Source organism: Aedes albopictus, chromosome 1, assembly GCF_035046485.1.
Source record: "Aedes albopictus strain Foshan chromosome 1, AalbF5, whole genome shotgun sequence".
NCBI classification, from domain to species: domain Eukaryota; kingdom Metazoa; phylum Arthropoda; class Insecta; order Diptera; family Culicidae; genus Aedes; species Aedes albopictus.
In genome coordinates, this window is record NC_085136.1 from 134,212,390 (window position 1) to 134,239,581 (window position 27,192).

Sequence of the window (27,192 nt, forward strand, 5' to 3'; positions counted from 1 at the left end):
TCCAGAGTTTCATTAGGAATTTTTCCAAAGTTTCACTTTTAAAACCTTCTAGGGATTGGTTTAGAAACTTTTTTTTAATTTTTATTTCTGTGTATTTTAACTTATGCTAATTCAACACTGGTTTAGAAACTCCCCCAGGGATTCCTCCGGAAATTCCCCAAGAGATTCCTGCAGAAACTCCTCCAAGGGCAACTGTGGAATATCTTCCTTGGATTTCTTCCAATATCACTTCTCGAGCTCCCTCAGAAAATCTTCCAGATTTTCTTTCATAAATAACTCCAAGAACTTTGTCCCAGCATCCAAAAAAAAACGGTTTTTTTTTTTCAAAAAAATCTTTCGAAGGTTCCTCCAGAGGTTACTTTGGATATCCCTCTAAGAATTTTTAAGAAGACTCATTTCAAAAATCTTCTTGGATTTGTTTAGGAAACCCATCTGGACTTTGTGGACTTGGAATTCATTTAAAGGTTCCTCCAGTGTGTCGTTCATATATTCCCAAGGATTTTCTTACGATTTCCTTCTGAGATACCTTCAGAAAATGTGTATATTTTTCACAGGAATATCTACAGGTATATTTCCAGAATATATTTATTCACCTCTTGAGTTTACTGCCAGAATTCCTCGCCGAATTCAAGCAGGAAATCTTCAAGAGGTTCCAGCATAAATTCATTTAAAATTTTTTTTCTAAAATTATTCTGGACATTCTTCCATGTTTATTCTCAGATTTTTTTAAGGATTTCTTCCAACACCACGAGTTTTTTAACAAATTTTAATAGTAGCATTTCTACAAAAATTCCGAGTGAAGTTCTCAAGTTATTTTTGTATAAACCTTTACATAAGTTTATCCGAGTGTTATTACAGATATTTTTCCAAGAATGCCTTCTTAAATATGTCCAAGAGATCATTGAGAAAATTTTCCAAATATCAAAAAAAAATCTAGTAATTTGTGAAGAGAATCTTCTAGGAATTCCCGCAGGAGCTTACTGAGGAGTTTTTTAAAACATTTCTTTGTGAGTTGAAAACGGTAGCAAAACAAATTCATCATGTAAGATTTATGAAGAGGTTACATTTTTTTATTTTTAACCACTCTTATTATGCTTCTAGATGCCTGTACGCATTCGGCTTGTGCTGACTTGTTTATATTTTTTTAGCTGATATTTAGGACTGTTCTGTAAAACCCAAAAAGGTTTTTGGTGTCAAATACGCTTTATTTACATTTTTTAAAATCATTTAAAAATTGATGTTATAGTCACCTTTCAGAAGTCCTTGTTTATTTTGTATTAAATCGCTACAATAACATATTTCTATTTTCTCCAAAAAAAAACATCATAAAATAGTTTAAGGGAGTTGAATACACTCTAAAATAATTTTCTTTAAAATTACACGAGAAACAAAATTTCCCTTTAAAAAAATAAAAATGAAAATATTACAACAATAATCATGAAATTTCAAAATGTTCTTATCTCAAAAAAATCGTATTCTTAACAGGCTTCCAGGCAGTGCTGAAAATTTCATTTCGTCATATCTAAATTCAATCACCTACAGCTCATTTTAGAAGCTGAACCTGGGAATATGGTATATGAAAAACTTGTGCGGCTTGAACAATTCTGCAAGAAAGTCATGAAAAAACCGCAATTTGGTGAATATTTAAGGTAAATGTCACGGACTACCTTCGAAAAATGCAAATGATATTCACGGTGAATATCATTTGGCAGTTTTCAAAGGTAGTCCGTGACATTTGCATTAAATATTCGAAAAATAGCTGTTTTTCCGTGACTTTCTTGCAGAACTGGTCAAGCCGCACAAGTTTTTCATACAGCATATTCTCAGGTTCAGCTTCTAAAATGAGCTGTAGGTGATTGAATTTAGATATGACGAAATGAAATTTTCAGCACTGCTTCCAGGAAAAATTTAAAAGTGTAGGGATGCTCAAAAATAAAAATTAGAAAAATCAAAAACCGAAATTTACAAAATCAAGAATTAAAAAGAATCATTTTCCAAAACATGTTTAAATCGATTTTGGATGACGAAAAATGATATTAAAAATAAACATTTTGTGACAAAAACTTTTACCGATTGCGCGCTGTTTCGGCAAAAAGAATCACTTGGGAGACTTTAGTTTCACAGTCCGTTTTTCGTTTATTCCCAACACTGCCTAAAAGTAGAACAGTGTCCGCTTCTTGTATCCAAATTTGATTGGAAATTTTGAATAACAAAAAAGTTAAAGCCAAAAGAGTGGTCCAGCTGAGTGAAACTTAGGGGGAGTTGACAATGGAAGGGTTAAAGAGGTATCATATTTCAAATTTCAGCAGAGAGATGGTTGTTCATGGATGTTCCTCCTTCAGTTGAAATTCCACCAGCTACACATTCGACAATAATTTATTAATTTGTAACTGTTTTCATTAGAAACGACACACCACCCCATAAAATCACTGACTGATATAATTGCTGCGGTTAGCCCACATTGGCATTGTCCTTGCCAGAGCACTGCCCATTGGTTAACCTCAATTTGCCGTTATTGTGGTGGCGGTACCACCGATTGATCCACTCAAGTAATTGCTTCACGCGCTGAGCTATGCAAAGCCAATTGTGCATTTAAACTCGGTACATACATTCCAACTGTTGTAACATTTAATTGGCGTTCAAATCCGTGATTAATCAAATTAATTTCCATTTTTCTACTTTTCTTTACAGACAATTACTAGCTCCTAATATTGTACAGAAACACTATCTCCCAAGCGGGTTCGCGCAGGATTCACATCGAGTAAGTATCGTACAGCTACCAAATAAGCTCCAACAAATTTTCACCCCTCGGCTAATGCCCTGGGCGTGTGACTCTAATTGATAAAAAGCGGTATTTTTCGACTAACTACGACGACTGGAACGCACGCGACCATTAGTGCCACCACTACCGAACGCCGCCGTGTCGTTTGGTTATGATTTATATAGTTCTTTACACGCGACTGTGTAGTTGCGTGTAGCTACTGTTAATGCATGGGCGGGCAACTAAACGAAGACTAACTGTGGGCGAGTGTGGTCAACGAGTTACATGCTTTAGTGAGGGAAGTGAAACTCGTGGGAGCAGACCAGTTCACTAGCCTTCTAAATGCGATAGTTGTAAATCAACAAAATCAACGCCGTCTTTCTCACTCTTCTAAGTGTAACGGCCTCACAGGGACAGAATCTGCTTCTCAGCTTAGTGTTCAAGAATTCCACAGTTATCAACTGAGGAACTTCCTCTGCCAATGACCATTTTGCATTTTGCATCGTTTGACAGTTGCTTCGATACTTTATGCCCAAGGAAGTCAAGGAAATTACCAAAAGTGGCTGGACCTACCGGAAATCGATCCCGCCATTATCAGCGTTAAGCGAGCGTTAACCACTTCGCCTAGGCAAGCCCCACAAGCTGTTTAGAATAGCTTAATAGGTTTGCATGTTGAAACGAAGCAACACAAATCGTTATTCCCCCAGCTCCTATTCAAAGTAGTTATCACGCTCACGAAACTGCTCACATAATTGATAAAGTGGCTAAAACTAAGTCAAAACATAAATTTCAATTGAATTCTAAAATAAACAAAGCATTATGTGGAGGTTTGCACAGTAACTTGCATTCGTTGCAGTAGGGCTATCCATGTATTACGAAGTCTTTTTTCTACATTTATCGGACCAATGTCGCTTGCTGCTCCTAATTTTGGCTGTAGACAACCACTACTTTAGTTTCGTAGTGAGTCAACTTCAGTTTCCTAAAGTTCATCCACTCCTGCAGAAGCCCAACTGAGAGCCATCCTCGCATTTAGAGTCACTACTGCACCAAAGTGAATCCCCCTTCTCTTAGTCTTAGTAATTAACAAGATAACGAGGAGGCAGACCTCCTCTTCTGGAAGCCGTACTGGTTACTCGAAAGGCCATCTATACCCTCGGTGTGCCTCAACAGTCTGTTGAAAATGATCCCCTCGAAAACCATCTCATACGTATCAAGCAAGCATGTTGATTTATATGCCTGAACCTGGTGGTTTCTCGCCTTTGGCTATAGTACCAGGCTCTGCCGCTTCCAAACCCCTGAGAAAACTCCCTCATCCAGGCATTTCTACATATCAGACCTGAACATCTCGGGAGCCTCTGCAATAGCTACTTTTAAATCCAGGTTCGAAACTCCGTCCGGACCTGGGACCTTACCTACGCTAAGGGACATTACCATCCCCGCAAGTTCCATATCGGTAACCCTCTCCTCAACGCCAGCCCCAGTCCCCGGCTGTCCTACGAAAGGAGGCCAAGGACTAGGATCATGACGCGGAAAAAGCCCTTCGATGATCCCCTCCAACATGTCTGGAGAATGCTCTGTAGGAGCCATCACACCTCTCGTCTTGCCCATCACGATCCTGTAGGCGATCACCCTACAGATTCGCATTGGCACTCTGACAGAGACTCTCAAAGCAGGCTTTTTTGCTTGCTCTTATCTTAGTCTTCAGCGTGGCTTTTGCTGCGGCAAACACCACCCGCCGCCGTTCGTTTCGCTCTTCCTTAGATCATGCTCGCTGCATCCACCGCCTAGCCCGTAGGCAGGCGTGGCGCAGGTCCGCAATCGCGTCGGTCCACCAGTAAGCCGGTGGTCTTCCTCGTCGAGGCATTGTCGCATCACACGCACGCGAGAGCACCGCTACCAGCTCGCCTCCTCCTAAACCGAGTAGGTTTCTCTCACGATGGAGCGACTTCCTAAATACATCTTCTTCGAAGTATGATGTCTTCCACCATCGAGTGCTTGGTCTTGATCTAGAAGCCTCATCCTCTACCCGCTGTCTGCTGTTGTTATAGTTGGTACTGTAGCAAACCGCCAGGTGATCACTGTGAGTGTAGCCATCGTCTACCCTCGAGCTCAAACTACTTGTTAGGCCAGGACTACAAAATGTAACGTAAGTAATAGACTCCGCACCGTTTTGACTTAAGGTGCTTTTGGTACCGACATTAGCCAGGTCGACATTCATGATCAGTGTCTCTAGCAGGATCTGACACCGCTGGTTCTTGAAACGGCTTCTCCATTCCACGGTCCAGACATTAAAGTCACCCGCTATTACCATCGCCTAGTAAGCACGGTCGTCATACAGTTCAGTATCCACGTGAAATACCCGATCGACCACTGCGGAGGCGCACAACAGTTACAGAAAAAAAACCCGTTTACTTTGGCGACCACGAAGCCCTCATAGGTAGTAGACACCAACTTCTGAACGGGATATACACCCGTCGCCCATATCGCCGCCATTTTTCTGGAATCATCCGTGACCCAGTTGCCGTTGCCGGCGGGTACTCGGTACGGGTCCGCTATGATGGCGATATCCATCTCCCACTCAGAAACCGCCTGACAAAGCAGTTGCTGAGCCGCGTCACAGTGGTCCAGGGTCAGCAGCGTTGCCTGCACTGTGATTTGATCACTGAGGCTTTCTTGAAGGCCGGGTATCGTGGGCGACCCGTTGGATGTATTTTGTTCACGGATTTCCCAGTACAGATCATGCATATGAGTGGACTCGTGCAGACTTGTGCCTTATGACCTTCAGCGCCACATCTCCTACACAGTTTGCGCATGTCAGGGCCTTGGCAGTCCCACGACTTGTGTCCTGGTTCCAGACACCTAAAGCAAACCTCCGGTGGGTCGTAGAATGCCAGGTGACATTCGCACTAGTCTACCTTTATCCTCCCTACTTTAACGGACTTTTTAACGTCCGCCACAGGTAGCTGAACCAAAGCTATCTGTGTCCCTGCTGGCCCCTTCCGTAGCCTAACGGCTGCGGCGGCCACCTGCGTATCGCCCTGTTGTTGCAGTGTCGTGACGAGCTCTTCCACTTCGGTGATCTCGTCAATGTCTTTGACCTTCAGAGTCGCCTATGTGTGAGAGCCCTCTACACCCTCACCAAGGCCCTCTTCTGCCAGCCTCTTGTAGGTGATGCCCTTGTGATCCTTCTCGCGCTTCAGCTCCAGGATCATTTCGCCCGTACGAGTACGTCTAATACTGCGTACGTCGGCTCCAAGACCCTCAAGCTTGGCGTCGCTTCGCATCGCCTTCATGACGTCTGAGTACATGGACTGTTCCGTCTTGATGACGAGCGCGTCGCCTTGCTCGCGCTTGGCACGTACCCTCCTGCGCCTTGGCTTGGCGTCCTGCACTACTACCGGCGGATTCGTCTTCCTCTTCTTCCGCACTACTTTAGTCCAAGGGGGGTCCTCCCCTTGGTTCACCCTACTCTGTGACTGCTGAGGGCCCACCAACGGTCGCAACCCCTTGTTCCCACCAACCTTTTCAGGCCCACCCTTCCCTGCTTTCTGGTAACTCTGGCTGGAGTCCGACTTGCCGGCATTACTGCCGACGTACGGGGTTAGTATCCTTCTTACCTGACGGCTGCCTCACCCGCTTCTGCGAGTGCTTATCACGAGCAGTCGCATCCTCCGTCTGGGTAGACTTCGTAACTAACTTTCACCGGTTCCGCCGCTACTGCGGTCTTCACGAGTCTCACGTGATCCTGATTGGCATCGTTCATCGACTTACGAAGTCGCAACTGGGCCATTTTCAGGTCCTTACTAATGTTGGCCTTCGTGGACGTAAAGTCGATGATCATGCCAAGCTGCTGCTCAGCTACGTCGATTGCGAGCAGTCCTTCTCCTTTTTTGGTAAATGGCCCTCAACAACCACGCTCCGTCCATATCTCCATCGGCTGGTCTGCCGGAACGTGGATCGGAGCTCCCACGCTGGAGCAGCGTGCGCAGCTTTCTACTCCTACTTCCTCGCTTCTCCTTAACGGAGACCTCGTCAACCCACTTCTTGTGAAGGAATTAGCCTCGCCACTACCACTACCACCTGTTTGTTTTCGATTTTGATTTGATTCCATGTTTAAATCCTAAGAGTTCCACGACAGAGCCCTGCATTAACGCGGTAAGGGACGAAATACTGCAGGGGTGCAAAAGTGCCCCACAGGCTCCGTTTGTAATTTCAAAGAAAAATCTCTACCAGAAGTCTGAAATTCTCCCACTTTCAGTTGGAAATCTAAACATTCATGCAACGTTTAAACATGTTCAACTAGTAGTGAGTGTCGCAGACAGTACCGAAACGAAACACCATCTTCTTAAAGCTTTCCCCGGATTAACCGCTCGCTTGTTGGCTTGCGTTCGCACGTATTTGTGCAAGGGTATCAAAGTTGTTAAGAAGCATTTACCCTCTCGAACCCTAGAGGGCACGGAGGAGATGTGCACCGAGATGACAGTCAATACATAATCGTTACCACTGAAATCCTCTAAAGCTAAGCAGCTCGGCGCGCTGTACACTATCAGCAGTAGTGTGTAGCGTAGAGAGACGTACCGCACATGGTATGCATAGAAGCAGAGCAGGGCAACCAAGGTCCCGTAAGCTAACATCGGTGCCACGACCTCCGTGCCACGAAAAAACTCTTACGATTATGATTATGCTCGGATCTTTGCGAACTTTTGCGTGTTTTCGTTCCCCTTAGGAGTATGCAGCGAGCGACTACAACAATGCAATTGAAACTGTGTGTTTGCAGCCCGGACGAGCTCTTGTTTGGCGGCGACATGGCAGGCAGATAGCTGCCAACGAAAAGAAAGTCAAATCCACTTTAACCGCGCGACAAATTCGAGAGCTGTCGTCGTCTTTTACAGACCTTGTCAAGCTAGTGTCATGGTTCAGTAAGAATCGGTTTTTACAGTGGATTAGAATCGAAAGAAGTTGGATGTTTCTTTTTCAAACTATGTATCTTGAGTGTCTGGCACGGGCCGTACTATCCAGGTATGGAATGTCTTGGGAAAACTTTTCCTGTTCGAATAAATCCTACAATTCAGTGCCACGGTAGTCAGTCGAACATGACCTGTACTTCCGCTTGGTCGAGCATGACAAAGCATGGGACAGTGGGCAAACATGAATCCAAAATTACATTGTGTAGGCAAAATCTACAGCACTGCAAGTTCTAGGTTTGGAGACTCTGCTAAGTGCTAATTGCAGACAATTGTTTTAGCGTCGTAGTACAAAAACATTTCACATTTGCAAAGAATCAATCCAGCATCTTCTAAGAGTGAAAATCACGTTTTTGGTTCATTTTTACCCACTGTGTCGCAAGTGTGCTCGCTCACGACAAGCTCAGCTGCAATTCGGCACCAACAAAGGAACTCCTCCCTCCACAGATTCACGGACAACTTTCAGCAAAACTTGAATATTCATGTCGCAAATGTTCGTCCTTTTTCCCAAAAGCTCACGGCTCGTTCAAATAGAGTCACATTCCACACAGCAGCAGCCCCAGCAGCTCGCCTTGCCAAAAACTTTTCATTCCGTTTATCACTTTGGTTTCATCCCGGCCGAGCCGAGCCGGTCCCAGGGAGTATGGGGGCTAACTAGTGTCACATTCATAAAGCTTGAGTCATTTAATATCTGGACGCAAAAAAACGGATCTGTCTCGGAAATATGTTATTGAAATAAAAAAATGTTGTACTTAAAATCAAGGATATTTATTGAACTTTCTAGGAAAAATAGCCTTAAAATTATTCCGAATTGATTTTTATGAAATTTTGACCTTTCCCCGAAAAACCACTCATCATATCTTGGACAGTCTGTTAATTCACCTGAGCGGCTATTTTGTTCCACCATCTTTGCATCTATGTTGGATCCCGACCACCTTTCCACTCTTCTTCAACTTCTGCTTGACAATTGCCCAATATTTCTCGATTAGGCGGAACTAAGGGCAATTTGGTGGATTGATTTCTATTTTTGATAAAATCCACCTCGTTGTATTGATACCACTGTAGCACTTCTCTGCTGTAGTGGCAACTTGCCAGATCTGGCCAAAACTTAACAGGTCCATTGTAAGCTGTTCAGAACGGAAGTACACGCTTTTCCAGGCACTCCTGCTTGTACACTTTGGAATCCGTGGTCCTGTTTGTCACGAAAACCTTTGTTTTTTGGTCGCAGCTGCAAATACCTTGCCTGATCATCAACTTTCTTATTGGCAAAAACAAACTTGAACTTACTGGGGACATCACCCCGACCTGTGGTTTTATAAAATTATTGTCCGGGAAGCTGACCATAGTCCATTTTCACGTACTTCGCAATTTTTGAACCTGACCACGTTGGATTTTCGAAGTGTGTGTCCAAAATTAATTATCGATGTGCGGCTTCCATTACGTATAACTTTTAAGAAACGAAACCAATCGTGACAAAATTTTCAACACTGAAGGAGGCAACATTCCAAAACAAACTGCTGTCAAAGTTTTCCAGATCCGACCACCAGAGGCGCTACAGTAAATTGAACAGTGCGTCCAGACATACCCACATACGACGACATAGGACACATACCCAACGTTGGATTTAGTTGCATTGTTAATAACTGGTCTGCTTTTATCGTACTCCATCAGTCCTCGAGAGGATTTCATTTAGCATGCCCTCGTCCGGCAACGCTGCCTCGAGATTCAGCGTGTATTTTGGAAGCATCCAGATGCTTCAGTCACAGATTATATCGAGACGGCCGTCCCGTCGGTACTGTACGTTGTTAATAACGGAGAGTTATTGGCGCATTTTTACCATCACCAGGTAGTAGTCAGAGTCGATATTAGCGCCACGATGGGTCGTGACGTTGATAATGTCGGAGAAGTGTCGTCCGTCAATCAGTATGTGATCGATTTGGGATTCCGTCTGTTGTAGTGATCTCCAGGCGTAACGATAAGGGGAGCTATGTTGTAAGTAGGTGCCACGTTTGGCCATGTGCTTAGAGATGATGAAGCCAATCAAATTGGGCAACCCTGGATTACATCATTGGTTACTGCCGATATTCTTCTATGGACTTTTTCTGACATTGCCGAAACGTAGGGACGAATGAAATCCGTTGTTGTTTTAAGGAGTTTGTTGACTGCATAGCCGAGAAATTCAAAATTTAGTGCATTCAAATAGTCGAGCACTTACTTAAGATTTGTTTGGGATTTCCTCTGGGAAAAATGTCATGAATCCTACAGCTATTTCTCTTTTCATTCTTCATGTATTTTGCATCGACTCTTCACAAATTTCATTTAGGGATTCTGCCTAGGATTCTTTCTAGAAATCTTTATGGGATTTTTTTCGATGATTTTTCCGAGTATCCTTTCTCCTTGGATCTCTTTGGATTCTTCCTAGAAAGAAAAAGGTTTATTTTGGGATTCCTGCAAGGATTCTTGAAGCCCCGAGTAACACATATGTTCTGCAAAAGTCTTTGCAATACTTATACGACAAAAAAAAGGTCTCAGATTTTCATGAAACTTTTTTCCACAGGCAGGGCTTTTGAGTATACACTCTCGTTCAAAAGTTTGGGGTCACCCCCTCAAAAACATGTAATTTTTTTAGGCCCATATCTCCGCCAATTTGCGTCCGATTTCAAAACCCTAGGTTTCATTCAAAAGATAATAAGTCAAAGAAACTTTGAACATGATTTAAAAGCAACTTTTTCAAAAAAATTTGTATGTAAAGTTAACCCAAAGTTGCCAAATTTTCCAAAAAATGAATATAAACTTACGGCAGTGTCGCTGGAAGTTGGGTCGACCAAATTTTAAGATGAGAGCGGTTATATGACCCATTTTCTATTAGCTTTCAACTGCTTTTTACAGAACTTAGCTAAAAAATCTAGAAAAAAAGTTATTAAGTAAAATAATCCTTGATGTCATCGACCAAAAGTTTGGGGTCACCCCTCAAAATGCTGTATCGGCCAAAAGTTTGGGGTCACTATCGTAAAACATGGAAAAGTGATTTGTTGATATCTTCGTCATCTTTCATTCAATATTAATTCTTCTTGGCTTATTTGAAACAAAATGAATGATACTTACTGCATAGACATTGAACCACACATATTTGTTGAAATTTACATACTAAAACTTAACGTAAAGTTGCCTCATTTTTTGAAGCGTGGTAAAATGTGCTAACTTAACATAACATTTAAAAAAAAAAAAGTTAAATACGTTAAGTTGAAGACATCAAACGTAAATTTAGTTAATTATCTTTGAAATGAGCCAAAAATAATTAAAATTGAACTATAGATGACGAAGATATCACCAAATCACTTTTCCATGTTTTACGAAAGTGACCCCAAACTTTTGGCCGATACATCATATTGAGGGGTGACCCCAAACTTTTGGTCGATGACATCAAGGAATAATTTACTTAATAACTTTTTTTCTAGATTTTTTAGCTAAGTTCTGTAAAAAGCAGTTGAAAGCTAATAGAAAATGGGTCATATTACCGCTCTCATCTTGAAATTTGGTCGACCCAACTTCCAGCGACACTGCCGTAAGTTTATATTCATTTTTTAGAAAATTTGGCAACTTTGGGTTAACTTTACATACAAAATTTTTTGAAAAAGTTTCTTTTAAATCATGTTCAAAGTTTCTTTGACTTATTATCTTTTGAATGAAACCTAGGGTTTTGAAATCGGACGCAAATTGGCGGAGATATGGGCCTAAAAAAAATACATGTTTTTGAGGGGGTGACCCCAAACTTTTGAACGGGAGTGTATGAACAAAAAAAAAAGAAATGAAAAAAAAATAGGGTCGCATATTTTGCCAGAAAACTCAGGTGATTTTTTTTTGTTTTCCCCTGACAATAGGGGAGACTGGGGAGACTTGATCCCTTTTTCTTAAATTACCTGAAACTGTAAGAATAAACACAAAACTAGATCCGATTTCCGTACAAAATGGCAGGTAAACATGTATTGCAAGTTAATACACAGAAGAAGGCCTTTAAATTAATGTTAAAGTTTTCAAAACTGTGTTTTTATGGAGGCATGTTTTATGATGTATTTTTCAAAAATGGGTGACTGTTGATCCCCCTTTCAGCACATGGTTTATTTAAAGGGAAAATCATTCCAGAGTCTTCCTATTCATCTTCTTTTCGATTTTTCTTGTATTTTTGAATATGGAGTGTTTGAAATTGTAAGATTTCCTTGAATTTTTAAGGATATGCCGTATTTTCAAAATGGGGAGACTTGATCCCCCTTTTTATGGTTTGTACTAAAGTACTAATTATCTGACACATTTTATCGTTGAATAGACTAGAATTCCAAGTAAATAGAGGCTTCCGAATGGAATTTTATTTTTCACATGTATAATGTGTGTGTAATCCTCGAGGGATCAAGTCTCCCCATGTCACTGTTGTGTGTACTAAGCTGAATTAATTAACCTTCCAGGACGCGCGCCATCAAGCAACCAAAACAGCACCGCGCTCGCGCTGTATACGAAAAGCGAGATTTTTTGGTAGTGTTGTACTTTTTACAACAGCGCGCGCGTTGAAGGGTTAAAATATGTGAACAACAGTCTTATTTGGATAAATAAGTTTGAAAGTATTTTATTTAAACTATGTCCTGTGAAATTTTGACACGGTTTGGTTCAATTTTCACAAAGTTATTGAGATTTTTCGGAATCGCCTAAAAGATTTCTGAAGGACTGAAAACAAACCATCAGCCGTTAAAAAATGATGCAATGTACAATCGAAATCACTTCTAGCCAAAACATAGTCGTTTGTCCAAGAGTAGTTTTGGAAAAATTATGCTAGAAGAAAAATGTTTTTAATTCCGAGAAAATATGGGGGGAACAAGTCTCCCCAGGGATCAAGTCTCCTCAGTCTCCCCTACTTACTTTGAAAAATCATAACTCAAGAGCGAAGCATCGTAGAAACAAAGGTTTTTTTAGAGAATTAAAGCAAATTTTCTCAGAAATCCAATCCTCCCGGGAATCGTCCCGAAATTCCTCCCGGGGTTCCTTTCAAGATTCCTCCTAGTACTTATCCCAGGATTCTATCAGGGATTCCTCTTGGATGTACAAAAGGACTCCTTTTACTTAGGATTTTTCCCTCATGATTACTTAAGATTTAAGATTTGGGATTTCTTCTAGGAATTCTGCCGGAAATCTTTCAGTTATTTTTCTTTTGATTCTTTCTGTATTTTTCATCGATTTCTTCATAGATTTCCTTTAAGGATTCCGTTCAGGATTCTTGCAGGGAATCTTTCTGCGGTTCTTTTAATGATTTTTCCGGGAATCCCATCGGGATTCCTTCATGGGTTCATTTCGGATTCGTGCTGAGGAACGAAAAAAGGTTCCTTCTGGGATTCCTTCAAGGATTCTTTAAGGCCCGAGTAGCACACATGTTCTGCAATAGTCTGACCAAATTTAGTCATACAAGAGCCACTACTGCACTAGTATGACCAAATTTAGTCATACAAGAGCCACACTAACTTTTCTAATACATATGTGCTACCAGGGCCAGGATAGGTATTGCTCCAGGATTCTCTCAGAGACTACTCTTGATTTTTTTTTTTTTCAAGGTTTACGGAATGATTTTCATAGATCGCTTTCAGGATTTCTATGGGGGATACTGCTGGGATTCTTCCAAGGTACTTTCAGGGAGTTCTCCAGGGATTCCTTTCAAATTTCACCCCAGGTTTGCTCCCGCGATCCCTCCTGGAATGTATCCCAAGATTCTTCCAGGGATTTCCTCCGGGATTATCTATTAGGTCTCCTGAAAATTTTCCTTATGCTGCTAAATGTGGTGGTTAAAGGGAACTCTTTGGTAATGTAACGATCCATGTATCAAGTATGAACAAATATGCTAAAAGTGACAGTGAAATATTAAAAATTGATAAAAACAATGCATCATTGTTTCTTGATTTTTCTTTTCTGAAGAATCCTGAACCAACCGGGAATCGACCCCAGACACTTTCAGTATAGTTTTTCTGAATGGAGAATGTTTGAATCAGATCATGGGAGTGTTCTTAATTAGAATAATGGGTAGGCAGGCGAAATTTGTTCCCAGTTGACAGTCGCCTTACTGTTCTGCCAATTATCTGTTTATGTGAACTTTTCGCTTCAACCAATCACCCCCGAACTTGCGATTGGAAACTCGGTACGTGAAACTGCCGATTTCTCAACTTCATTGGGAGCACCCGCATACTCGCCGATCTACTGAAGGACCGCGGGTTCGGCATCGTAGCGCTGCAGGAGGTGTGTTGGACAGGATCAATGGTGCGAACGTTTAGAGGTAATCATACCATCTACCAGAGCTGCGGCAACACACGCGAGCTGGGAACAGCTTTCATAGTGATGGGTGATATGCAGAGGCGCGTGATCGGTTGGTGGCCGATCGACGAAATAATGTGCAGGTTGAGGATCAAGGGCCGATTCTTCAACGTCAGCATAATAAACGTGCACAGCCCACACTCCGGAACTACTGATGATGCCAAGGACGCATTTTACGCGCAGCTCGAACGCGAGTACGATCGCTGCCCAAGCCACGACGGCAAGATCATCATAGGAGATTTGAACGCTCAGGTAGGCCAGGAGGAGGAATTCAGACTGACGATTGGTAAGTTCAGCGCCCACCAGCAGACGAACGAAAACGGCCTACGACTCATTGATTTCGCCGCCTCCAAAAATATGTCCATACGTAGCACCTTTTCCAACACAGCCTCCCTTATCGTTACACCTGGAGATCACCACAGCAGACGAAATCTCAAATCAACCACGTTCTGATTGACGGACGGCACTTCTCTGACATTACCGACGTCAGGACCTATCGTGGCGCCAACATCGACTCCTACCACTATCTGGTGATGGTCAAACTGCGACCAAAATTCTCCGTCATCAACAATGTACGGTACCGGCGACCGCCACGGTACAATAAAGAGCGACTGAAGCAACCGGATGTCGCCTCAGCATACGCAGAATCTCAAAGCCGCGTTGCCAGACGAAGGCGAGCTCGATGAGGCCCCTCTAGAGGACTGCTGGAGTACAGTGAAAGCAGCCATCAACGACGCAGCAGAGAGCACCATCGGGTACGTGAAACGGAATCGACGGAACGAATGGTTCGACGAAGAGTGCAGAACGGTTTTGGAGGAGAAGAACGCAGCGAGGGCGGTAATGCTGCGACAGAACGTGGAACGTTATAAACAGAAGCGGAAACAGCAGACCCTTCTCTTCCGGGAAGAAAAGCGCCGCCTGGAAGAAGCGGAGTGTGAAGAAATGGAACTGCTGTGCCGTTCCCAAGAAACACGGAAGTTCTACCAGAAGCTCAACGCATCCCGCAACGGCTTCGTGCCGCGAGCCGAAATATGCAGGGATAAAGACGGAGGCCTCTTGACGGACGGACGTGAGGTGATCGAAAGGTGGAAGCAGCACTTCGATTAGCACCTGAACGGCGTGGAGAAAGTAGGCACAGGAGCCCACGGCAACGGAGGAAACGACGACGCCAGTGCAGCGGAGGACGGAAATGAACCAACTCCCACGCTGAGGGAAGTCAATGATGCCATTCACCAGCTCAAAACCAACAAAGCAGCTGGTAAGGATGGTATCGCAGCTGAACTCATCAAGATGAGCCCAGAAAAGTTGGCCATCTGTCTGTATCGGCTGATAGTCAGGATCTGGGAAACCGAACAGCTACCGGAGGAGTGGAAGGAAGGGGTAATCTTCCCCATTCACAAGAAAGGCGACCATTTGGAATGTGAGAACTTCAGGGCGATCACTATTCTGAATGCTGCCTACAAAGTGCTATCCCAGATCATCTTCCGTCGTCTGTCACCTAAAACGAATGAATTCGTGGGAAGTTATCAGGCTGGCTTCATCGACGGCCGGTCGACAACGGACCAGATCTTCACCGTACGGCAAATCCTCCAAAAATGCCGTGAATACCAGGTCCCAACGCATCACCTCTTCATCGACTTCAAAGCGGCATACGACAGTATCGACCGCGCAGAGCTATGGATAATCATGGACGAAAACGGCTTTCCTAGGAAGCTGACTAGACTGATTGAAGCAACGATGGACGGTATGCAAAACTGCGTAAGGGTTTCGGGTGAACTATCTAGTTCATTCAAATCTCGCCGGGGACTGCGATAAGGTGATGGACTCTCATGCCTACTCCTCAACATCGCTCTGGAAGGTATGATGCGACGAGCCGGGCTCAACACGGGGAACGATTTTCACAAAATCCGGTAAATTTGTGTGCTTTGCGGACGACATGGACATTATAGCTAGAACATTTGGAACGGTGGCAGAGCTGTACACCCGTCTGAAACGCGAAGCAGCAAAGGTCGGAGTGGTGGTGAATGCCTCAAAAACAGGCTGGTAGGCGGAACCGAACACGACTGGATCTGTCTGGGTAGTAATGTTACGATAGACGGGGATACTTTCGAGGTGGTGGAGGAATTCGTCTACCTCGGATCCTTACAGACGGCTGACAACAACGTGAGCCGTGAAATTCGGAGGCGCAGCAGCGGAAGTTGGGCCTACTACGGGCCCCAGGAGAAACTGCGGTCAAAAAAGATTCACCCACGCACCAAATGCACAATGTACAAAACGCTAATAAGACCGGTGATCCTCTACGGTCACGAGACATGGACCATGCTCGAGGAGGACCTGCAAGCACTCGGAGTTTTCGAGCGACGCGTGCTAAGAACGATCTTCGGCGGTGTGCAGGAGAACGGTGTGTGGCGGAGAAGGATGAACCACGAGCTCGCTTCACTTTACGGCGACCCCAGCATCCAGAAGGTGGCCAAAGCCGGAAGGACAACAACCCTGCAAAGCTGGTGTTTGCAACTGATCCGGTTGGCACAAGAAGGCGTGGAGCGCAGAGAGCACAATGGGCGGACCAGGTGGAGCGTGACTTGGCGAGCATTGGGCGCGACCGAGGATAGAGAGCGGCAGCCACAAACCGAGTATTGTGGCGTTAGTATTGTAGATTATGTCTTGTCTTAATGATGTTGAACAAATAAATGTATGTAAATGTAACCACCCCCGGATATTGGGAACTTCACCAAGTCATCAGTCTCACTCTCACCACTAATTCATTCAATTTCCACCGAATTTCTTTCCACAGCATCTCGATGTCAACCTTCCAAACACTCCAGAATGCATCTTCCAAGAAAGCATTAGTAGTAGGTTATGGGGATGCGGATGGACTTGTTTTTCTTGGATAGATGAAGGACTTCCTCCTCGTGTCATCGACTGGCGGGGAGTGGGAGAAAATCAATTTCGAATCATAAATTGCATCTTTACGCCCGGGTGACAATTCGATTGGAACTGTGCCAACTATGTGCCAGCTACGACGACTACGTTCCCAGAGCAAAGTTGCTTACCTAGGTAGACAATTTCTACATCTTGGGTGGTACTGGTGAAAGCGGGGCGAAGCGACCTACTGTTTTTTTAGGAAATTTGGTCGAAAGTTCAAAATTAGTAGACTCAGAATACCAAGAGTAAGTAGATTCATATATCAGAACCACATTAGAATGGACCGTTTCGCTTCAACATCGCATTTTATACCTATTCTTCCAAAATACAACTTTAGGAAAAATGCAACGAGCAGGGGTTCGGAAGTGTTCGGAAGGCGCAAACAGTTGGCTTTTACAACATGGACCAGTTTCTTGGTTGGATGGGAATGGTCACACAAAGAATACCGATTGCCGTCCAGGTGAGTTGCTTGGAAGACACATTGTTTCCGCTTCGTAGCAAATATGTTTGTGCAGTGTAAGGGCTTGGCCTTTGCATGTCAAGTGCGTTTGCCGGACTTTTTTTCTCGCTTGGGAAGTTTCTTTCCTGATCTGAGCGAAGACAAAGGAAACGAAACTGTAGACGTTCTGAAGTGGAAGAATACCTGAGTTGAAATGTTGCCAGTTTCCATGAAACGATTTGATTGATATTGCTGGAAATCCATGCTTATGAGATGTATGCTAGTCCGTTGTCAATAACTTGGGGTCTACTCTGCTAGAAATTCCATTTCTTTATGAGCTGCTCCATATTCCTTTATGATGGAAATTATTCTTTTCGAGACATTAGCATTTTCTGTCGTAGCGGCAATCCAAAACGATGGAAGTGAACCAAGCAGAAGCCAAGAGACGAAGTTGAAATTACAAACATTCAATTAAACTTTTTCCATTTCATCCGGAATTGCATCCCCAACCTCTCCGACCATAACTGACCTCGCTTGATGCATGACGAACTTCTTGCCTCCGTTGTCCCGCGTTCAAGTGATGAGGAGCTGCTTTTCATCAACGGATTCACTATTTTCTTGCCATTCTCCAAGATGGGGAAGGACTCCACTCAACGAAGCTTGCAAAGTGCTTCTCTTTATTCCACCGTTTTTCAAAAGCAGTTTTCGACTTTTCCACTTTTCAATTCAAGGCAAAGACAACAGGATAATTTGCGCATAAACAAATTCAAAGATTTTCCATTTTTCGCTGCTGTGCTGTTCCGGGGTTGTGGAAGCGTCCCTTCAGCGACCCCGCGCCGGTCGTTGTTGATTTTAAAAGATTAATTTAATCCTCCACTTACAGTGCGAGCTCAATGAATGGCTTCAAAATTTTCTTCCGTCAACATCATCAGCATCATCATCATCTTCGTCAGTCAGTAGACATGGGCTGATGTCAGAAGAGAGAATCAGCAAATGCACTTTTCAAAATTACCCGAAAAAATGGCTCTTTATCACACTATCATTATGGGCTGCAAAACGGTGAGTCGAAAAGGAGAGCGTCCAACAAAGCTCCAGTCCTCACAAGTTCCTACCTCATGCTTCCACGAGTCAAGCGATGACAAAGACTGCCAGCTAAGAGTTGTGTGCTTGACTGGTAGTGCAGTCTGGGTACTGTTGTCCTTCTGACTTGAGCTAGATTGAGGAGATAAGTACGTCTCGAGCGTCTGTTCACTAAGGAGGTGCGGCTCAAACAGCGTCTGTTCTGGCATCCGGCGGCTGAGCATGAAATGCTCCTCCACCGAAAGCTATACCTAAGGTAGAAGCCCCACCACGGTGGATAGGGGACCTTGGACAAACAACCTACTGTTTCCGACACCAAAAAATTACAGAAACCGAAAATGAATGATTACGAACAGATTCAACGGTAACGACTTTTAGCGCGAAACAACGGACAAAAATTGGAACTTGGAATGTATTAACCCTAGCCCAGCAGGGTAAACTGACACAACTAGCCAATGAGGCATGCCGTATGAAGCTTGAGATCCTAGGACTGAGCGAAGTCCGTTGGCCGAACTCTGGAGAACATAGATTGGCGTCGGGTCTAATTCTGCTATACTCTGGCCTACGAGGAGAATACGCTTCTCGCCACCGATGAGTTGGCTTCCTGCTCAGCGCACAAGCCTATACGCTGCACCCATGAAGCGGGAACCTATTAATGAGAGGATAATTGTAGCCAGATTCTGAACACGGGTTCGAAACCTTACCATGATCCAATGCTCCGCGCCAACCGATGCTGCCGTGGGCAAGATTCCGAAAGCTGATATTAAGATCCTCATGGGCGACTTCAACGCGAAGGTTGATTCCGACCACTCGGACTTTGAGCACGTCATGGGACTCCATGGTCTCAGAGAAATGAGCGAAAACGGAGAACTGTTTTCAGAGTTTTGTGGCAACAACGACATGGGGGTTGGGGGATCGCTCTTTCCTCATCAACCAGTGCACAAAGTGACATGAGTTTCCCGTGATGGCGATACGGAAAATCAAATCGACTACAGTCGAAAATGGAGACGAAGCCTGCTTGATAGAACCGTTCTGCGGATATTCCAGAAGGTAGAAGCGTAGAAGATCAATGCAGCGCCATCAAGAACGCCTTCATCACCACCGGTGAGAATAATTTCGGTTAGCTACGCACCCGGAGAAAGCAGTGGATCACAGATGATACCTGGAGGAAGACAAAGGAGCGAAGGAACGCCAAAGCCGCGATAGACCGAGCGAAACACGAGGAGCCAAAACCGAAGCCCGTCAGCACTATTCGGCTCTCGAAAAAGAAGTGAAGTGCTCATGTAGACGGGACTACAGAGCGTGGGCGGACTCCCTAGCCGACGAAGGCGAGAAAGCCGCTAACACCGGCGTCATCCGTCTTTTCTACAATGTTTCACGTCGTCTTAGTAGAACTAAGATGAATGCTAAGATGCCCGTGAAAGACACGTCTTGACAGTTACTAACCGACCCGGCCGACCAGTTGAAACGCTGGTTAGAGTACTTTGGAAACCTTTTTCAAGAGTCGGCCACGCCATCAACACCTCAGCTCGAACCTCCAAGGGTTCGACGCATACCCGTGTCAACACCGAAGCTCCATCAGTGCAGGAGATAGAAAAAGCCAGCCGTAGCATGAAATCGAACAGAGCCCCAGGGGTCGATCGCATATCAGCTGAGATGCTCAAAGCTGATCCCGTAGTATCCGCACAACTACTGCATCAATTATTCTGCAACATATGGGAAAGCGCGACATTTCCAGTCGACTGGATGCAAGGCGTCTTAGTAAAGGTACCCAAAAAGGGTGACCTGACTGTATGCGATAATTGACGGGGCATTATGTTGCTGTTTATCGTTCTCAAAGTCCTCTGCAAAGTGATCCTTAACCGGAAATAGGAGAAGATTGATGCAACTCTCCGGTGGCAGCAAGCAGGATTCCGTGCCGGACGATCCTGTGTGGACCATATTGTCACACTCCGTATCATCCTGGAGCAAATCAACGAATTCCAAGAGTCTCTCTACCTGGTGTTCATTGATTACGAAAAAAAACTTTCGATCGTCTCAATCACGAAAGCATGTGGGAAGCCCCCAGGGGTGTCCCTGAGATAATCATCGGCCTTATTGAAGCACAGTACAGGGCATTTTCGTGCAGAGTACTGCACAACAGTGTTCTGTCCGATCCCATCCGGGTCGTTGCTGGAGTGAGGCAAGGATGTATACTATCACCGCTACTGTTCTTCATCGTAATCGACGAGATCCTGGCGGGTGCGATTGATCGTGAACCAAATCATGGGTTGCTGTGGCGGCCCATTACCATGAAGCACCTAAATGACTTCGAATTGGCTGATGACGTTGCTCTCCTAGCTCAACGGCGCTCTGATATGCAGAGCAAGCTCGATGATCTTGCCAATCGCTCCACGACCAAACACGGTTAACCCTTCCAGCTTTACGGTAACTGGGCAATTAGTGGAGAATGTTGAAAGCTTCCAATATCTTGGTAGCCAAATGGCGGCCGATGGCGGTACCAAGATCGACATAGGTGCACGGATCAGGAAGACAAGGGCTGCTTTTGCGAGTTTAAGAATTGTATGGAAAAACAACCAGATCAGTCGACGTACCAAAATCCGATTTTTTAACTCGAGTGTGAAATCTGTGCTGCTATACGCCAGTGAAGCCTGGTATGTATCAGCGGAGAACACGCAACGGCTGACTGCAGGACTTCATCAATAGATGCCTGTGGTATATACACAGAAAAAAATATGTAATTAAAATTCAGCTAGAAATCATGCACATAAAGGGAATGCTAGATTTAGTGCATTTTTACATGAGATATAATGTAAAATTACATTAACATCGTGTAAATTTCCGCCAACCATCGCGTAAACCATCATGGACTCCAACCGGTTACGTGACTATTAGCGGAAATTTACACGATTGTAACGTAATTTTACATGATATCTCATGTAAATATGCACTAACTCTAGCATTCCCTTTATGTGCATTATTTCTCGCTGAATTTTACATGAATATTTTTTTCTGTGTAATTCGTGCATGGTGGTCTCACAATTGGATCTCCAATGTGGAGCACTATCGTCGATATCATCAAAAGACGATTGCGACAGAAATTCGTGAGCGAAAGTGGAAGTGGGTCGGCCACAGTCTACGCAGAGGCGGAAGCGAAATCTGCAATCTTGCGTTAGATTGGAACCCAGCAGAACATTGCAGCAGAAGCAGACCCAGAGGCTCATGGCGGCGCAGCCTCAATAACGAAATCAAGCAAGTCGACAGAAATTTGACCTGGGCACAGGTCAAGGCGATTGTGGGCAATCGCCCAGGATGGAGATCTTTCAATTCAGCCCTCTGCACCACCGTGGGTGCCCAGGACTGAAAGTAGTAAGTAAGTGGATGTTGGTGTCTACTACCTATGAGGGCTTCGTGGTCGCAAAAGTAAACGGGGTCTTCTTCTGTAGCTGTTATGCACCTACGCGGTGGTCGATCGAGCAGTTCACGCGGATGCTGGACCGTTTGACGACCGTGCCTGATAGGGCGAAGGCCGGTTGTAATAGCGGGTGACATCAATGCCTGGGCCATGAAATGGGGAAGCTGTTTTAAGAACCAGCGTGGTCAGATCCTGCTAGAAGCGCGGGCCATGCTAGATGGCGAACTGAGGTCACCTGGCGGGGCCGGATCACAACGTCCGAGGTCATACCCAAGGAACACAACTTGTTATATAATAGTTATAAATTCACGATTCATACATAATCGTTTGTTTATTTCTTGTATTCTTAACTCAATATCGAACACTTATATAAGCGGCTTATAAAACATCTTATAGGTTGTATAAGATGTATCCCCATACACTAATTATACTCCCGATGTACGTTCCCATCAACTCTGTAACGTTGATTAGTTGCAATCAGGCTATTTAACAGTTTGAAAATCATATATAATATTGATATAATACAATCACATTCGTAGGCTGGAATTAGGATTTCCTCAAGTCATTGAACGTTCATAAAATGTTTATATTACATAACCATGTGCATTTTCATAATTAAGCTATTTGAAAGGTATAAGACTTGGAGAATTCACTTATACAACAAAATATTAGGTGACAGTCGTAAAACAGGGAAACTGACAGAAAGAAAACCACATCAAAACAAATGTTGAAGGCGGTAAATAAAGATATAAATATATTTTTTACGAAAAACCACGATGATGTAAACTTGAAAAATGCATTCCAAATGTTGAAGTTAATCATATTAAATAATTCGAACAACTATTAAATGGTGTTGCTCAGTAGCGATGGTGTTGTAACATATGCGCATCAGAATTTATCGTGCAGTTTCTAATTTAACTTTTCCATAATCCATGCGCCTCTGAACTGGATTGAAAAATGTATCATAGACTAGTCATATTATCCAGTTGTGTTAGATTTTTTTAAATCCACACGAAAAAAAGCAATATGGCAGACAGTCCACGAAGCTTACAGTACCGTTCAAAAATGTTGAAATAATTTAAATTTCAATAATCTTTATAATTGAGTACATGATCTATTACAGTGGAGACGTTATGCCAACAAGAAGAAGGAGAACATCTGATACGGAGCTATTACTACCTGCCTTCAGTACACGTTTTGCCAAGTGTGCAAATTTTTCCGCACGCATAACCCTGCAGGCCAACAGTGGTCGTAACATTGACAAAACATCGGAAATGTCAAACCTCTGCTTTGATGTTGGTTGATGCTTGCGGAAAAGTTTGCACACTTGGCAAAGCGTGTACTGAAGGCTTTATTAAAGCTCAAGTTCTTCTTCTTCTTCTTTGCGTGGCGTCCTCACTTCCTCGTTTCTCAGATTAGTGTTTCCGGGAATCGAATCTGTCAGCCCCAGCATAATCCTGCTGAATATCCGCGCTTTTACATTTGTGGTTATATGGGCCGTATATAAGAGATTCAAGTAAAAGTCTCAAATTACTACCTACACACTTAAATTAAATCGCCGACCTCAGCAAACGGGTTGCCGAGAATCCTACAGCCGAGAGTCCGGTAACAACTTTCACTGAATCTCGGTAAAAGTTTTACCGAGATGTTGTTGAAACTTTGCCGAGATCTCGGCAATCTAACTTTTTACCGAGTTCTCGGCAAAGTTCACCGAGACTCGGTAATCGTTTACCGAAATCTCGGTAAAAAATTTACCGGGAATCAGTAAATATTTTACCGAGATATCAGCTGTTAGATTCTCGGTAAACCGTTTACTGAGATCAATTTCTGAATTTAAGTGTGTAATACAACATTCACTTGTTCATGATGACCAACAAGTAAGGGAAAATTAGTTGCAACTTATTAACTTTTATTTGTGGATCTATATTTTTATCGGGTACTATACGTTTTTTTTCTAATGAGGTGCATTTGACATTTATACAAGTATTTTTATTTGATGAATATGATGGTTAAAATTACATATCAATAACATCATTTGAACAACTCCGCAATAAATTTCACAAAACTTGTTAAAGCGTTTATATTACATCTAGGTAACATTTGTTCAGCCAACGTAATTATTGGTTTTATTTCTGATTTTCGGTACTTATCACAACGCCAAAATAACAGTATTATACCTTATTGCCAAGTCTGGCGAAGTCTATCGAAATGTCAAAATATTATCAAAAGTAAACACCAATAATTCTGGTAATAGTCCATAGCCTCGTTATTGTTCTGTAGTTCCCGCGGGATTTAACAAGAGCCCGAAATAATCCGCAGTGATGCGATCAATGGCAATGCAGTTTATCAGATCAAGACAGTCGCAGCGCGGGACTCGTGGTGGTGATGGGACCGTGATGCGATGTAATATAATGTGGCCGGATTGGGGATTTGGTTGTGGCTTCTATTTTGAATTTGAAGCGCACCGACGGGATGCTAGCCAGGATTGCAGATCTTGACCCTTTGATGACGTAACGGGAAAAGCGGCGCGAATGAAGATGCAACCCCTGTAGCGCGTCTTGCAGGAGAATTCAGCTTGATAGATAGCTGGTTCTAAGCTGGGTGTCAAGCAGTTTCGTCCCATTTTAACTCAAGTGATGCTCGATTCTGCTGATGTTTGGTTTTTTAACAAGTAACTTTATATTTTGAATAAACCTTTGGTGTATACTTCGCTGATGAAAAAACAATTTGGCTGGAGCGTAGTCATAATGTTTGTTATGATTGAGTGAAAAAGTAAACATTGCGTATTGCCAAGATTATAAGAAGAACATAAACAGTGCTCTATAAGTGTTGTATAATCACATAATCATCAAATTTCGAGTATGATGAAGTTAATTATATTCTTTTCTTATTTGTTATGAGCCAACATAAATAAAACTAAATAAAAACATAGGATGTTTTCTAATACGCTTATAACTCTTTTATAAAACATATTTTGAAGTTAAGATTTCTAAAGATGTTTTCTGTGTTGCTTGGGTAGTGTCCCGGTAGTTAAGTCGCGTTTTTTTCGAAATAACGTCCAAAAGTTTGGATGCGTCATGGCATCCTTTGTGCCATCTTCCCTTGGATTTTGATACGTATCTGCATGTTCGGACTTTATGCCACGAAAAAACGCGCCATAAAGTCCTGCGACATTATGGCCTCGGATGTTATGATACTGGGTGCATTACTAGAGTGCATTTAGTCCGAACGGTGCGGAGTCGATTATTGACGTTACATTTTGTAGTCCTGGCCTAATAAGCAGTTCCAACTGGAGAGTAGACGACAGCAACACTCACAGCAATCACCAGGCGGTTCGCTACAGTATCGAATACAACAACAGGCAGCGGGTAGAGAAAGCGACGACTAGGCCAAGGCCAAGCCCTCGCAGGTGGAAGACATCATACGTCGACGAAGGTTGCTTACAGGATCGAGAGGTGAAGTGGCTCCTACATAGCAATCTGCAGCGATGTTGAAGGGAATCATCGAGGGGCCTTTCCACGTCATGATCCTAGTCCTTGGCGTTCTTTCGTAAGACCGCTGGGGACAAGAGCGGACGGTCACCGATGAGAAACTTGCGGGGATAGCAAAACCCCTTAGCGTAGATAAGGCCCCAGGTCCGGACGAATTTCCGAACCTGGCCTTAAAAGTAGTCATCACAGAGGCTCCCGAGATGTTCAGGTCTGCTATGCAGAAATGCCTTGACGAGGACAGTTTTTCAAGAGGTTTGGAAGCGGGAGAGCCTGGTACTATTGCCAAATCTGGGGAAACCACCCGGAGACCCGTCGGCGTGTAGATCAATATGCTTGATCGATTCGGCGGAGAAGATGCTCGAGGGTGTAAATGATCTTTCGAGCAACCAGTTCGGCTTCCGGAAGGGGAGGTCGATTGTAGACGCTACCCTGTCGGTTACAAATACCGCCAAGATAGCGATCCAGTGTAAGAAAAGGGGGATTCGCTACTGTGCAGTAGTGACTTTGGAAGTGAGGAACGCTTTCCGATGCATTCCTGCCTCTGGGGCCACATTATCTGGGGCTACTTGTACAAGATTCTCGAAAGTTACTTCCAGAATCGTGTACTAGTTTTCGACACCGAGGTGGGTCGGAAGTGCATTCACATAACCTCAGGAGTCCCGCAAGTTCATCCACATCGTCTTGGAGCTACAGCGGAGGTAGCGCGTGAACTCGGAGAATGCCTAGTTCAGACGCTATAAAAGAGATGGTCCAAGGGTTCGAAGTCGGCCCTGCGGTCAAAATCGACTCTTACAACAATTAAGTGGCCGCGGCGAGTATATCCTGATATCGTTGCTGTTATGGTGATGGTCTACTAGGTTGGATCCAAGCCCGTGGTTTGAAAGGGGTCCCCGACAAGGTCGAGACAAGTTTAGGCACATTCTTCTGTATGCTGGGTGATAAGACCTTAGTTGCGAGATGGTCAAATCGCTGTGCACGCGATATCAGTTCTTGATACTTGCTGTGCAATCGGAAGCAGGCCTGCCGGCCTTCCGAGCACAAAGGGAGTTTACTGCATGTGAACTATATCTAAATACAAAAAAAGACAGTTTCCGTCATCCACGTCATAGCCCAGATCTGTCAGTCTTCCCTTCAGAAGCTCTAAAACACTAGCGCGCTAAATAATTACTTCTGAGGATGTATATAAAATGGAACATTGCTGGTGCTCCTGCTGACACATTCAAAGTCATCTAACCACATAAAAGAACGTCAACGGTGCCCTCCGCGCTTGAGCTCTTCCACAACTATTTAATACCGTTACGCAGCAACCTACCAAACAACCAGCTTCCACACAAACCCCCTCTCTTCCCATCACTACTCCCCAGACCTGGTATGAATTTTCAATTTCCAGAGCATAAAGAAATTTAATTAAAAGCTTTAAGTTTAACGCGGATGCCAAAAGCAGCTTCATCCCTCCCGTAACGACTGGTAACGAACGAGTGAAGCGGCACATGGCATGGGCGCACAGTGGTCCAAATCGGGTCAAAACTGGGAGCTTTTCTGTCTGACATGAAAATACTGGTGGTCACTATGATTTCCTAACAATTTGGGCTATTGGGATTTAAACAAGCAAAACAAAAATAGCTTGAAGTTTGTTTGAAAATGTATGAGGAAGTCTCAACTTTAAAAACTTCGCTCGGGATGAAGCTGTAAAGGTTCAATTTTGTTTCTTTTTCGGGTTATATAGAAATGCATCGAAAAACAATAATATTAGTCGACGCACCAAAGTCCGA

General features: G+C 43.7%; 1 protein-coding gene across 22 annotated transcripts in view; it reads left to right on the forward strand.

Moving 5' to 3' along the window:
• Window positions 1-27,192, forward strand: part of LOC109422898 (disintegrin and metalloproteinase domain-containing protein unc-71) — a 1,549,374-nt gene that overhangs the window by 1,059,450 nt on the left and 462,732 nt on the right. For all 22 annotated transcript variants that reach the window (XM_062845411.1, XM_062845413.1, XM_062845424.1 and 19 more), the window contains one exon: window positions 2,692-2,761. In XM_062845411.1, coding sequence (XP_062701395.1) covers window positions 2,692-2,761 — 70 coding nt within the window. The remainder of the gene's footprint in view (window positions 1-2,691; window positions 2,762-27,192) is intronic.